The sequence below is a fragment of the Coptis chinensis genome, chromosome 8 (assembly GCF_015680905.1).
Source record: "Coptis chinensis isolate HL-2020 chromosome 8, ASM1568090v1, whole genome shotgun sequence".
Classification (NCBI taxonomy): domain Eukaryota; kingdom Viridiplantae; phylum Streptophyta; class Magnoliopsida; order Ranunculales; family Ranunculaceae; genus Coptis; species Coptis chinensis.
This window is the reverse complement of record NC_141463.1, coordinates 11160776-11175504: the sequence shown is the minus strand read 5'-3', so window position 1 is coordinate 11175504 and position 14729 is coordinate 11160776. Positions and strand designations below refer to the sequence as shown.

Genomic DNA, 14729 nt, shown 5'->3' with positions numbered 1-14729 from the left:
AAGAAAGGGAAAGAGCAGAATTGCCTTGCTCCCCACATTCACCAGTCACCACACCTCATAAGACGACGAGATAGCTAGTGAATGGAATCACATACACATAGGGATTAAGTGAACGACTAAAATAATGACACAGCCGGCGGTAAGCCACAACCAAGGCCCGTCTTGCTCACAAAAGATTGCAAGTACAAAATGCAAAAAAATTCATGGCTGCGAAAACTTCACCCATATCTGCGACTCTGCTGCGTCCCTCTAGATGTGTTTTTGCAGCATAGCACTTCGTAGAAACATAAGAAATTATGGAAGGCATTGAAATAAAACTAAGTTATTTATCCTTTCTTTTTTCTTGTAACAAATTGTAATTACTAAAGGCATAATAACCGACCGAGAAATTATAGCCTATAGATACTACATAAAATGAATTGTGCATACAATAGAGTTCATGATCTAACAAAATTATTTAATTCTCATTAAGATAGATTGAAAAATTGGCCTTTTTACAGACTGCACACAAATCCTGTCCTATTTCTTGCTTGACTTTTTCATTTTTCTTTGTACAAAGAGAAAAAAAAATAATCAAATTTACATATGCACTCAACCACTCACTGCGTTGCTATTTCTTATATGTAAACATCATCTCACCAGCTCATTTGATATCAAATACCGGAAAGCAAAGTTGTGAGGCAGCCACTCAAAGCATTTCCTGGACTTCCCATGAAATGGTCGTAGTGTTTTCCTCAGAGTCTCTGGAAGAGATTGTTGGATCATCTCTAGCACACCAGCAGGACACAAACCCGAATCCTTAACAAAATTTTCAACAATCTTTGGCAGAAGGATTTTTTGTTCCTTACGGATACCTAAGGTAGCCCGAATGTATTCTTCTTTTGCAGTTTCCAGCTCTTGAAACACCCTCTTGGGTGTATACATGCGAATCTGGGAAAAAGAAGTATGGGGGGTCAGCACGCAGCTAAAAAAGTTTCTGGAGCATTCCATTAGTACAACTGTTTCTTTTGCAAGTACAGGGCAAGATTTACATATGAAGAATATTAGCTCGTTTACATTTACACAGAGAAAAGAAAAGGCCTAACTGTATCCTTACCATACACAATTTAAATATAAAAAACATGAATAGGTTCAGAGTGTACCGCAGGATCAGAGTGGCTTCCTGAGCAAAGTGCAAAATGCAAAAGAGGTTCTGGATGCTCAATTGCATAAGATTGCTGATTATCACCGGCTTTGGATTTTGTCCTTGGAGAAAACAATGCTCGAAGCCACTACAAGAAAATGTGAGCTTTGTCAGCCACATTACATATCCACATCTTTTCATTAGTAGAAAAATCAGTAGCTTATGTACTATCCAAAATAACAAGCATGTGTGGAAGGTGAATGAAATCTAAAAATATATTTAAGGACAACACGCGCTACTATTAGATAAGATACTACTTTTACATAGAAAATGGCATAAACAAATCGATATCATTCTAAGGGATGAAAATTCCACCTTTACTGGACGAGGCATGCGGCATCCTAGAATAGAACTTTCTATTGTGTCTGCACTTATTGTCTGACCACCAACATTGTATGCAGCCTGGTTTATGCAAAGGGATCAAAACATTTTCTGTTGTGAATATATAAGTATGGAAACAACGTTACCCATAACAAACGGATCAATCCTACACAAAGATCGATCCTTCACACTAGACAAGACTTCAACACCTTCCAAGCAATATCCCAACACTTCTCAATATCAAATAACAAGCATATAAAGTAAAACAATTAATGTAAAGGAAGAACAAACCACAAGACGAGATATATCGTGGTTCGGCAATTTGCCTACTTCCACACTGCGAGTTCCAAGCTTTACTGGATGTCCTGAGTAACAGATTACAAGTCTCTCAATTCACTCACAAAGAATGAACACTCAACTCACAAAGAATTGCTCTCTTATAATCTCTCTTCTTGGTTTTGAAAAAAGTTAGGTTTTCAAAAAACCGATTTTGTTTTATACCAAAACCAAAAATCGCGTTCTCAGAAAATGGCCCACAAAAGGACCCACAAAAGGACTTCGAAGCGGGTCGCTTAAAACATCGACCATGAGCGCAGGTTAAGCTTCACTCGAAGCCTTGGCGCTCCTCGAACGTAAAAAAAACGTAAAAAAACTTTTTCTCTCTACATTCTCCACCTCGGTGAGGTTTTAACACATAAAACCAAGCCGAACACATCCAAAGAAGATCACATCCAAGTAGGAACACCTCCAAAGAAGGAAGACTTCGCGATCAATAATCGCCCAAGGGCTATGCCCACACAGGCTCTTTCAAACATGTAGAATTTGGAGCAAGTCCAAACAGTGTTGGAACTTAACTCCAGTGACAACTTTCGTCAGCATATCAGCAGGATTGTCATGGGTGTCTACTTTCTCAAGTGCTACATCACCATCCTCAACGACATCCCGTATAAAGTGATAACGGACATCAATATGCTTGGTCCGACCATGATGAACTTGGTTCTTCGCCAAATGAATAGCACTCTGACTATCACAATACAAAGCAACACTGTTCTACTCAATATCCAAATCATCTAGAAGACCTCGAAGCCATAGTGCCTCTGCCACTGCCATATACTCTGCCTCAGTAGTAGATAGAGCAATCAGAGTCTTTGTAGCATAGACCTCCAACTAACCGGTGCACCATGCATCATAAACACATAACCAGTAGTCGATCGTCGTCTATCTAGATCACCTGCATAATCAGAATCCACAAACCCACTGACATAACAAGTGTCTCCACCATAAGCTAATCCCACATCCAAGGTACCCTTCAAGTACCTTAGTTTTTTCACCCTTGCCTTCTCATCTCTTAGTCAAATTCCATTCGTCAATATTTGTATGTCTTTTTCCTTCTCTTTTTTATTTCTTCTTTTTTTAACCGATTTTAAGACAATAATTAAGGTGATAAAACAAAAATGCTGCAACAGTTATCGTCTTCCTATGTTATGTTAGTCCACATCCGTTTCTGGTAATTGCATTTCAAATTCAAAATATAGACTGACATTCCTTGATAGAGTGTGTGTTTGTATGTATATATTTCCGTGTGTTGAAGTGTTTGGGACTGTGGGTTAAAGTTTTGTAATTTTCTTTGGCAGGCACACGTTATTTTCACTGTTGAAGATGCTCATCAGCAATGCCATGTCAAAGGCCAACGACTTGAAGTCTTGAATCCGATCTCCACTTGATGAAACTGTAGGTTTCCCATGATCACTTCATTTGTCTTTCGTGCAGTACTTCAGTATATGGCAAGTGCCAGGGCCACACGGCGAAGCAGCCCACCAGCCCCAATCTCGTCTGTAAGAGTTGGCTTCAGTTTTTGTTTTGCTTAGATGCCAAAACCCAGATTTGCCAATGTACAGAAACAACTAGCCATGCTTGTTCTTAAAAGTTGTAGCAAGGTGCTTCTGAAAATGTCGCCACATTGTGAAACTGGATGTAAATTGCTTTATTATGTGTAGGCTGTGTTAACTACTCTTCTGATGCTTAAGGATGTCTTTATTCTCCAAATGAATGTGATACCGTGTCTATATTACATTTGTGAATCCACACAAGTTTCGGTTTAAGCTTCAACCACTCATTTATTCCACCCACATTCTTGCATCTCTTTCACTGGAACACAGGGTTACTAGTTTTGGTTATCAAGTTCTGTTCACAAATATCGTTGGATTCTCTAGTGAAGCCGTGAAGGCTCATTTAAGTAGTACAATACCAAATAGATGAGCAGTTCATTGTAGAGTCGGTGTTCTATTCTTAGAATTTAATTTTAGCTGGAGTTTATATGGAACTTTTTTATTTTTCACGTACATATTTCACTGGCATAAACCCGTCAGCTACTGGGGTCACGTTTGTGTTCTCCAAATATTGCAAGGCGTTGGGGTTTGTACTTTTGTTCCTTCCAGCCAGTGGCGGACCCAGACATTTTCCTGAGGGTATCTAACATTTCGCTCCTATAATCTACCTACATACAGAAAGGCCAACTTGAACAAGAATTTTTTTTATGTTCAAAAGTCACAATAACTTGGGAGTTTTCTAAACAGGATTAAAATATGTTAGATTTGGAGTCTAAGGCAGTAATGTAAAGTAAGAGAATATCATTAAAGCTTATAGCTTTCTTGCTCTTCTTTTAGAGCATCATCAACGCATTGTTATAATGTGTTTCCAATGTGACAGTTGACAATTTATTTAGCAATTTTCATCACCAACGCGGTTGTTAAATCGTCGTTTTGATTTTAAGAATTGTCAAAACTGGAGTCAAATTGGTGAAGAATATAGAAATGGTGTGCACGGGACAACTTGACCCGTCCAAGAGTGGGACGGGACTACTTTAGCCGTCCGGCATTTTTTTGTTTTTTGTTAATAAAAAAATAAAACTTTTGAATTTTGTATGTGGGGTCCAAGATGTTGGACGGGATAAGTTTAGCCGTCTAGAAATTTTTCAATTTTTTTTAATAAAAAATTAAAATTGACAAATTAAAATGGGCTATATTTTTTTGGGCCCAACATATTAGACGGGACAACTATTCCCGTCCGAAATAGAAATCCCAAATTTGTCAAAAATGCGTTGGTAATTGACACGAAAATAGAAATTTTGATCGACGAAAAAAACTGACGTGTCACAATTTTTTTTAACAACGCGTTGATGATGCTCTTAGGATACAATATACTATATATGTATCATTTTCTTAGAAGTGAAGGTATTCAACTTTTACCAAAAAAAAAGGTATTCAAACCCTCAACCCCACTTGGGTCTGTCCTTGCTTCCAGCACAAATGCCCAAGTATCAAACGTGCTCTATTAGCGCTACAAAGTCTCGTATCTGACAGTGACCCTTTCTTAGTAACAACACTAGAAAAGCAATATGGTGCGTTAATGCATATGAATTGAGAGAACTTCAGTCCTGTGTTGAATCTGATTATATCACCAGCATCTGATAGCAGGCAAATTGTGAAACTAGACGCAAGTCTTAGGGTACGTAAGGATGACATTAATTTGTGTGCTATTAATACGTATGCGAATCCGCACAGGTGCAGGTATGAGCTTCAACGACGTGGTCTCTTTTCTCATATCCTTGGCACCTCGTTTGCTGGCGACACAGGGCTGGTTGAATGATCACAATACTCAATTGCATGAAATTGGCCCAACCCCAGAATATTCAGGTTAACCGAAATATGAAAACGGTTATAAAAAATATAGTTCCATACTTCTATATGATGACAATGGGGTGCTTAGATTTCTGTAATCATTCACAAACGACTTTATTGTGCTCTTCGGCTGGACAAAACAATGGAAACTTTTAGAAGGCTTTGCTTATGCATATACAAAAGTAAACATTCACAAGGATGGGAGAAGCCAGAGATTGAAAAGAGATGAAGCAGCTATTAGAAACCATGACAAGAAGGCCATTACAGCCGACAGCTGATATCTATTGCAGAACTTGGAAGGACAGTACGGCCCATCTAATGTCGCTAGTAAATCTATAGCACTGGCTGTTGAGCAAGCTGCTGCTAATAATAGAAGCGATAAAACCTGTGGTAAATATAATCATTTATTAGTATAAAGCTTTTGGAACATATAAGATAAACCAGTCTACTGATCTAGAATGAATAGAGACAAAAGCACATACCCAATCTCCCGTGGCAACTATTACCAGTATTCCTCGTTGTCGAAGAGGACAACCAACTAGGACTGAATATCCATCTACGAGCGCCAATGTGAAGCTCCATGGAATCACCAAACCCATGACTGTTACCAAGTAGCTGTTGAATCAACTAAGTCAGTTACCATTATAACTTCAAATGCTAGTAATGTCTCTTTCTAATGGTTGCTCATAATTAATATACTCTTTAGTGTACAAGTGAAGAACTTAACTACAGATCAATAAGATAAATCATTTGTTGAAGCTTTCTCGTTAAATTAGTAACTTCTCAAAGAAACAACAAATTAGTAGAGCAGGTCAAGAGGGACATTTCTTAAGACCAAGAAAGACGAAGAAACTTGACCTTTTCCAAGAGAATACCGGAACAGATCTTATACTCGGGTATAAGATCAAAAAAGAGAGGAAACACATGGAAAATCTATTGAAGCATAAGTATATGGTACTTGGATGTAGTTCTAAAATGATCAATGCAAGATAATTCAGAGACATAAGCGTCAACTTGATAAACGTCTCCATGTAGAGTTGAATGGTAGAAAAAGATTCATTCGCAGATAAAGCATAGCTGACTGGATTAGTTCTAATTCACTTGTTTGCAAATACCATGTGGTTCGCTGCAGTTAAGGTTCATTTTATAATACAGCAAGTCAGCAAAACATATAAGTGGCAGGGTGATTCTAATATAAAGCAAAAGAGATATTGGCTTCAGTGCAGAGTTGGTGTTTTAACATGGAATTAAATTGTAGCTACAGCTTAATAGAATTTTCATTCACATATACACCAGCTACCTACTCTGTCCTTTCTACTTACTCTACCCTTGTTTGAGTTCAGAAAACATAAATAGCTCAATACAAAGTCTATATTTGTAGTTTGTTCCTTCCAGTATGACTGCCGGAAGTATCAGTCTACTCAAGTCTTGCATCATCACTGTTTCCCTTCCTAACTCAGGAGTCAGGAACAGCACTGCAATAGTCATGTGTTGGGGGTGGATAGGAACTGGCAGAACTTCAGTCACAGAGCTTAGGTTTCAAATTGAAGTATGCAGCATGAATGTGGTGTCCACAGAAAAAGCAAGGTCATAGATTACATGAGAATCTCTACAGTCAGCGCACTTTTGAAAGTAGTGCTTCACAATGTCTAATCAGAATCTTGAGGTTGTAATTGTCCAAATATACTTGTGGTTATCAGCATTTCTTTGTGTGGCACTAAATGAACTTTGACAAGTAAGAATGTGATGAATAATTTGTAACAAATAATCAACAAATGGATCAAAGCAAGGTTTAAACGACAAACTTCTGAATAAGGCCAAAAGGTAAGAATTTCATTTGCAGCATACATAAATATTTTAAATTCCATAGGGATTACAATTGATGATCAAGAATTGTGACTGTATCAACATCTTTCCTCAACATCATTGTACTCTATAACTTACCACAAACATGTTAAACCGTGGAGACTAATTTCACACTACACCGTTCCTGCAAGTTACCGCCAATGCAGAATTAGGAGGTTTATTGTGCACAGACTAGGAATCTTCGGAGGTTGTAGGGGGGGTGGCGAAAAAAACATTTGGGGAAACTCTCTCTTCCCCAATCTTCCCTTTCCGGCTCTGTTCTTCCCCTATTTTATTTTTCTCTCTTCCCTATCACTACCACCACCATCATTCTTCTTCTTCTTCTCCTTCCTTAACTCTATCTAATGCTGATCTTCACCGCTTCGCGGCTTTCTAGTTCTAGTGGAGAAAATGCACTATGTGGACCACATAAATCACATAAATTGTTTGTGTATTTTTCTTCTTGTTAGATTTTTTCTTTCACTGCCTTTGCTATTCCTAACATAATAATGAGGTTTCCAATACAAATCTTCCTCGACAAACTCTACTCACAAGATATAACTATTGAATCTTCCTCCCGATGACAATGCCATTTGGGCGATTATTCCTTCATTAACAAAACGCAGACGTTATCAATCCATATCTACCTCTACAATTCAACACTATTTTAGGACATAATTCTTCAATATTCTTACCGACGATGATGTCATCAACAATTATTCTTTCAGTCTCCAAATCCTTATTAATAATCTACAATAATATTAGCACTCAAATATGAAATTGCCAAAATATCCAATAAACAATTTTCTTTTATTCATTTCACAAAAACAGGAAATTCAAGAATCTAAAACATGGATATTACCAGAAAGAAGTGTAGCTGTAGAACTGAACACCCAAAGACATGAAGAGTAAAGAAGCAGTAGAGAAAACAGTCTGTCCCAATCTCAAAGAGAAACTAGCACTTGTCCCCAAAGAACCTGGTACTTGTTCCATCTCTTGGGATGCATGCACTTTACACGTGATACTATACTACCCATCTTACCCGATCATCAAGACTTGTCACTCTTTGCCATACCAACCATCTTATTTATTCCAAAAAACACAAAAGAAACAAAAAAGGAAAGTTTACAGCAACAAGATCAATATGAAACTCAAGGACACACACTTATATATAAAACTAAATGAGCATGGTAGGCTTTTAAGGTAAAGGAAATATACTTTCAACGTTTCAACAAGAAGAAGAAGAAGAAGAAAGGTGGTTGTTTGGTGGAAAAGTAAGCTAGGATTTCGATATAGAGTGAGATTTTTCGAGATTTCGCTCAATATATATATTTGGCTCGCAAATCGCAATATGGTTATGGTGGTGAATTCTCAACGATATTTTAAAATTTTAAAATGTTCATAGTGATTTTTTTTTTTTTTTAAGACAAAAAACTGTTTTTTCTTCTCTCTCTCTCTTATCTGCGCGAGAGGCAAAGTGACGGCCCGGTTATTTTCTCCAAATAAAACTCCTTTTCTTTTATTCGATCTCTCCTCTCGATCTCTCACTCGATTTCCAAAGGTAAGAACCTAAAAACGCGATTTTTTTTTTTTTGTTTGTTTGATCATCACACACTTGCACAGTATACTTTCATTTCATATACTTGGTACAGTAAAGATGGAGTAGATACCCCTTTGCAGTGGGAGTCCTATATTGGTTAGGAATGAGATTTCCTAAGTAGGATGAGGTTGATTTCACGTAATATATTGGTTAATGCCATTTGATCTCAACTTTCCACCTCTGGGTGATGTTGATGATTTCCAGAGCACTGCGTTATGCCTGTGATTGAGTAAAGAAGTATTTTTTAATTTTCAATCTTTGTTGTTGTCCTCTTTTTCACCAGTAACTCACAAGAAGTCTCGAAAGCCTCAAACTAGGCCTTGGTTGGCACTCTCCTTATACATTCAACAACCCCAGACTGCGATTACTACTGATCCAAGACCGACAAGTTTTGATTCAAAAGGCGCATTCATCTTCAGGGACCTGAGAACACTTCCCGAGTTGTAGGAAGAGCTCAAGGTTTCATTATTCCAGTAGAACATTTTGCTCATTCGGCCTTCAACACTATTTATCTCACCTTTGACATGCCAGAGTACTCTGGCTGCCTAAACATTCAAGCCAATCAAGTACATGACAAGGGTAGAGAAGAGCTAACTGTTGTTGGAGGGATGGGTGTTTTCGCCTTTGCACGAGGCCTTGCTATCTTCTCAGAGAGTGACCACCAACTTTCTATGATTGAGGCAATGTACCATGTAAAACTGCGCCTCAAACTTCCTCCTCATTAGTGGTTTGTTTTTTCTAGGAATGAAATCCATATTCCGATAAATTGGCGTATATATTGGAATGTTTGATATATTAATTAATTTCGTTGTCCTTCCTTTAAACACACTTGACTGGAAAGTGGAAAGAGAAAAAATAAAAAATAGAAACCAACGGATTGACGAGTGCGGTGCGGCTATTCGGGATTAGATATTGGTTTACCTCTACAAAGTGAGTGATTTCAACACGAACTAATCAATGTATTTTTTTTTTACCGTATTTAACATTGAATAGTATGCTAAATTAGTAAACGTACTTTGTGAAAGCAATGAGGAAGGCAACTCTTCTAGCAAAATTGTGGAAAGAAGATGTAGTAAATTTTAACTCTTTGGACTAATGAATGCAATAAAATAAGAGTTAACGGTCAAATTTATCTTATTTGGTAGCTGGCAACAGACTTTGCGGGTTGCAGATTTACATACATGCTGAAGGAAATTTTTTTGTCTTGAGATTTGAAAGATCAAGTACATAGTTTGAATCACCAAAACTTGTGAATGTTGTCCAATTTGTCATGTATGTGGTGATAGTTTGTTACCCTAATTACTAAGAATGCATGTGTATATAACTATTAACGAGTGTGTCTGTATTTTCCAGCAAGATTTCCTATCTATTAGACACTCTTTTTTTCGTGGTTCGATCCATGGAAGGTTCTTGCTGCAAACATATCTTTTGGGTAATGCCTTTTTTGTGAATTGGATTTTTCTGGAAAAACAAGTTCTGAGCAAAGCATGATTCATAAGTTTGTTTGGAAACACGTGGGTAACAGTCATTTGATCCTTTCTTTCTTCTTGGTATTGTTTCACTTCTGTGGAATTCATGTTGCATAATATATTCTTATTTGTTTTGTTTAGTTGGAATTGCTCACCTTGGAACTGAAACCAAACTCGTAAGATGGACATCATCTCTCAGCTACAAGAACAAGTAAATACAATAGCATCCCTTGCCTTCAATACCTTTGGGACATTGCAAAGAGATGCTCCTCCGGTCAGACTGTCTCCCAACTATCCGGAGCCACTTGCTAACTCCTCAGAGAGTGCCACTGACATTGCTGAGCAACCCAAGCTCATGAGTGCTGCCCTGGTTAAGGCCGCAAAGCAGGTAACAAGAATTTTCGGTAGTTATGGCTATGCACATATTGCTCATTATATAATAGTCACGATTTTTGCGTTACTATTGCCATAGTATTATTAGAGAAACCTAGAGAATACAGTCCCACCATATGTTAGCTGGTATTCTGGTAGTCTATGATGCATGGATACTCCTAAAATGTCATTGCACCCGTGTCGGTCTGGTACGATACCGATACGGGTACCGGATACTTCTAGGATACTTGTCCCTCACCCAAAAAAACAAAGAATCCCAATAAATTTAGAGAGAGAGGCTGGCGGAGGAGATTTAGCAAAGTTCTTTCACTTGAATGACCAAAATTTCCAAATTTCTCTTCTTTCTTAAAAGAGAGTGAACTTCTCTAAATGGATTCTAGCTGGAATCCCTGAAATAGACCTGACCCAATAGTTATGCACTAATGCTCAATTGAAAATGTAATATGTTTCTTGAGGTTTCAAGTTGGGTTGTCTTGGACGTGTTATAATAGTTTTTCACATGTTTTTGACTTTACTCAAAGAACTACTAAGAGAATTTTTAGAATACACTTCTATTTAAAAATATTCCTAATAGTTAGCCGTACCCGTATCCTAATATTTTAGAAAAGTCATATCATACCCCGTATCGGTGTCGCCGTATCAGTTACCCGTACCCGTATCCATGCATCATAGGGTACAGTTCCACGGTCTGTGCAACTTGGACAACTCGTGAATTCAGCAAAAGTATTCATCAAGGGAGAGATTGAGGGACCTAGCATTTGATTGACCCAAGAGTTTGACTAAATTGCTTATTGTGTGTCTGTTGTGGTGGAAATTTATATTATATTTTGCATATTATAAATGATTTATCCAATAAAATTGATCTTTTTTTGCAGTTTGATGCATTGGTTGCTGCACTTCCAGTGTCAGAGGGAGGAGAGGAGGCCCAACTGAAGCGGATTGCAGAACTTCAGGTATTTTGTCAATTGTGATTCTTAACTTCTTGTCTATTTTGACCCCAGTGTTCTTTATCTTATACTTTCCCGACTTAAATATATTCCCCGTCCATTCCTTAATTGTACAGGCGGAAAACAACGCAGTAGGACAAGAACTTCAGAAGCAGTTGGAAGCTGCAGGTGATAATCTTACCATGCTCTGTTGCATGTCAATATGTTGCTTACTATGATTATTATGCATACTAAAATGAGTTCAACCAACAGTTTGTTCATGTGATAATCAAACATCAAAATGATATCAATGCACACTCTCAAAACAAGTAATAGTTAAAAATCTACTGACAAGTGAAGCTATATAAAGACAGGAAACTATTTCCACAACATATTCTTCCAGCCTTTTACTGTCTCAAATTCTTTTAATGTGTTTATATATGTCTGACTATATCAACTGACATTATCGTTTGCAGAAGAAGAGTTGAAGCAGGTGCAGGAGTTGTTTAACCAAGCAGCAGACAACTGCTTGAACTTAAAAAAACTTGATTGAGAATGGAATTACCTCTGCTTCCGTTCAAATAGAGCACAAACACAAAACTGACCGCTTTGTGGGGAAGCAAGTACTAACTTACGTTAAAAGTCGTCCTGTTTGTCAGAGATTCTGGGCAGAAGTAACAAAGTCGAATGGAAGATGCTTGAACTGATGAACTTGTACTTGTTGGCTGTTTGTAAATATGAAGTTGTTAGTTGCTACAGGAAATAAAAAGGGAAAAAATTGTGGATTGCGGCTTATAAATTGCCACAATGTAATCTTCTTGTTGCAGCGAAACGCAAAAGAATATCCTAATTAGCTAGGAGCTCATTCAAGGTCTGTAAACTTTTTCTTAGTTTTACTTTCTTTCTTCGCGTGGGTGGGTTGGAGGATAAGGAACCTATGTATCGATAGGACACTTCTAATACTATAGTTTGTATTTTTTACTGGGATATTTTCAAAACAGGAATTACGGAGTTGCTCTTGGTATTTCTTATAGAGGTCTCTTTCTTAATACTGAGAGTGGTGGATTTGTTCAGCAGTTCCTGGGTCAACAAAATTCATTTTCTTGTAACTGCGTCCTCTCAAGGCTTGTGATCGTGAGTCAGGTTTTATTGATATATGCACTTGGTTCATATAAAAAAAAAAGATATATGCACTCTGTGTTTCTCATGGAGATAACAGTTTCTAATAAGTGACTGCTACGATTCTGTCATTAATAAAAGTTACAGCCCAGTTTAGTAACCCCAAAAAACATACACTCAAAAGATCATAACTATATATCCTCATGTCCTCAAAATGTAAATTTGCATAACACTTGTGTTAGTTGAGGAGTCACTATGGTAATTTGAGTTAGAGACTTGGAGGGGCCTGCTTGGATTATTCCTATATATTGTTGTCGACATATATAAGGCATCGACATGGCAAGAATTTCGGGTTTTTTTAGTGAGCATGGACTAAGTGTTTACTAGAAAAAGAAATAATTAATACAATATATACTTGGTCAGAATCAATGATTGGTAGTTGGTACTACTCAAAAATTTCCATGTGTAGGAATAATTGAGTAATTGGTCATTTTATTTTAAAGAAAGTAAAGTCTTAGGTCTTAATTATTAGAATGCATATGTGACTCTGAAAATTTGACGTTCATTTTATATGAATGACCAGATTACTATACAGTATTTGCAAGACGATTTGTCCATGGACAACAGATTTACAATATAATAGCGAAAATCGATTTTATACTCTAATGTATGTGAATGGATTCGGGCATTGGTTCATGAATGGATGATATTGAGCGCGAATTGGGAATTGAGATGAAAAAATTAGGGTAAATTGTATAAAAAATGTTGAGGCACATATCACTGAAACAGTACTGTCACTGAAACTTGATCTTTTGTATATATTTTTATACCAAATAGTCTAATTTCTTTTTTTTTAAAAATTCTTTTAAAGGGAGCAATTCTTTAATTCTTTAGGTTGAGTCCAAATGGCTCTATATCCTCATAATTCTTGAAAAAGTAGAAGCAAAAGCGGCGGAATTCATTCTCTATCCTTATTTCACTCTATATATATACAAAGTATTATTGAGGAATAGAGGGTTTATTATAGACCACTTGATTTGGAGGATAAGAGATTTGGACCAAACTAAGTGACATAGTATGTTTTGTTTGTTCTTTTTCACTGAATGCAAAATGAAGTGGCGTGGGATGTTTGTAGATTTCACAGTGCGCCAAACGAACTGGCATAGCATGTGTGCAACCATTGGACACTTTAATCTCTTCTGTATCCTTAAAACATTGTGTTTTTGAGTAATGCAGATACAAAATAGATAACCATTGGACTCAGCCTTAGTGGACATATAAGCCTCTGTAGATGTATTAGAGATGTAGGAAAAAACCATCATTTCAATTCTTAAAGGCTCAACTCTACACATGCAATAAGGTGACTGCTTTCTTGAAGCGTTGGAGGTAAGACTTGAGTGATTGAAAGAGTCACTGATGGGTTTTGAAGATGGTGGCCATTGTGGGTTGTTTGGCACGATTATGATAGAATTCCTGGGCAAAAAACGTTTTGAAGGTAGAGAAGTTAGCGATGGAGGTGGCAGGCAGGTCGAAAAACCATTTAAGAGCTGAACCTTTAAATGTGGATGGGAAGAGGCGACACAGCAACCCATCTAGGTGAGTGTACATCGTCAGATGCTGGAGGAAGCTTTTGATGTACTGAAAAGGACAAGTGGAACCATCGTACATCGTGAACTTGGGTTGCTTTGGAAGTGTAGAGGGGCAACAGTCTCTTGAATGTCTTTAGCGAGGGGTGAATCATTGAATTTCTGGAGGGTGTGCAAAACGGCCTGGGACATATCTTTACTTCCATGCAGGTTAGTAATGGCGGGGAGACGTGGAGCAGCAGCTAAGGTGGTAGCTTCAGCCTGATTGTCTACTTCAGAATCAGTTGCAGGTGGATCAGGGTGAGTAGCCTTAAAGGCATCGTATTGTTTCTGTAGCAACCGTAGTTGATCGGCAAGTTCAACGGTGGTGGGGGGAGGTGGGTTAACTTCCATTGGGAAAGTGGAGGAGAGAAGTTTATCGCTGGGGGTAAAGTTAAGTGAGTTGTCAGATTCTTAAGGAATCAACCACAGACGACGCCAAATGTAAATATCTAAATTTACACAAAGTTAAGACTTAGCTCTTAAGTTAGGATAATGAGAAGGGGATGGTTTTGTTTGTTGTCAATGGTTGATCTTCATGTGGATGAAGATGCCTACGTATCTAGTC

At 37.6% G+C, this 14729-nt stretch overlaps 3 protein-coding genes across 14 annotated transcripts; 1 reads left to right on the top strand and 2 right to left on the bottom strand.

The window, feature by feature from the left end:
• Positions 1–445: 445 nt before the first annotated feature.
• Positions 446–1589, bottom strand: LOC147479930 (uncharacterized). Its single transcript, XM_086579848.1, has 3 exons — positions 1499–1589; positions 1143–1271; positions 446–930 (listed from the first exon to the last, which is right to left on the bottom strand). Exons 1-3 carry the CDS (start codon positions 1514–1516, stop codon positions 631–633), a joined length of 447 nt encoding a protein of 148 aa, XP_086435974.1. The 5' UTR covers positions 1517–1589; the 3' UTR covers positions 446–630.
• Positions 1590–5221: 3632 nt separating this feature from the next.
• LOC147479929 (CASP-like protein 5C1) lies at positions 5222–8026 on the bottom strand. Its single transcript, XM_086577448.1, has 3 exons — positions 7892–8026; positions 5667–5799; positions 5222–5569 (listed from the first exon to the last, which is right to left on the bottom strand). The coding sequence occupies exons 1-3, from the start codon at positions 8020–8022 to the stop codon at positions 5375–5377; spliced, it is 459 nt and encodes a 152-aa protein (XP_086433574.1). The 5' UTR covers positions 8023–8026; the 3' UTR covers positions 5222–5374.
• Positions 8027–8450: 424 nt separating this feature from the next.
• On the top strand, positions 8451–12466 carry LOC147479928 (mediator of RNA polymerase II transcription subunit 21-like). 12 transcript variants are annotated; one of them, XM_086577453.1, is made up of 7 exons: positions 8466–8590; positions 9775–9901; positions 9983–10143; positions 10240–10486; positions 11367–11444; positions 11555–11606; positions 11894–12466. In XM_086577453.1, the coding sequence occupies exons 4-7, from the start codon at positions 10280–10282 to the stop codon at positions 11968–11970; spliced, it is 414 nt and encodes a 137-aa protein (XP_086433579.1). In that variant the 5' UTR covers positions 8466–8590; positions 9775–9901; positions 9983–10143; positions 10240–10279; the 3' UTR covers positions 11971–12466. The 12 variants fall into 12 exon arrangements, 11 of the variants coding, with proteins under 11 accessions (XP_086433576.1, XP_086433582.1, XP_086433584.1 ...); XR_015204592.1 differs by lacking the exon at positions 8466–8590 and adding an exon at positions 9426–9559 and having other exon boundaries at positions 9775–10143; positions 11894–12288; positions 12419–12466; XM_086577449.1 differs by lacking the exon at positions 8466–8590 and adding an exon at positions 9426–9559.
• The last annotated feature ends 2263 nt before the right edge of the window (positions 12467–14729 follow it).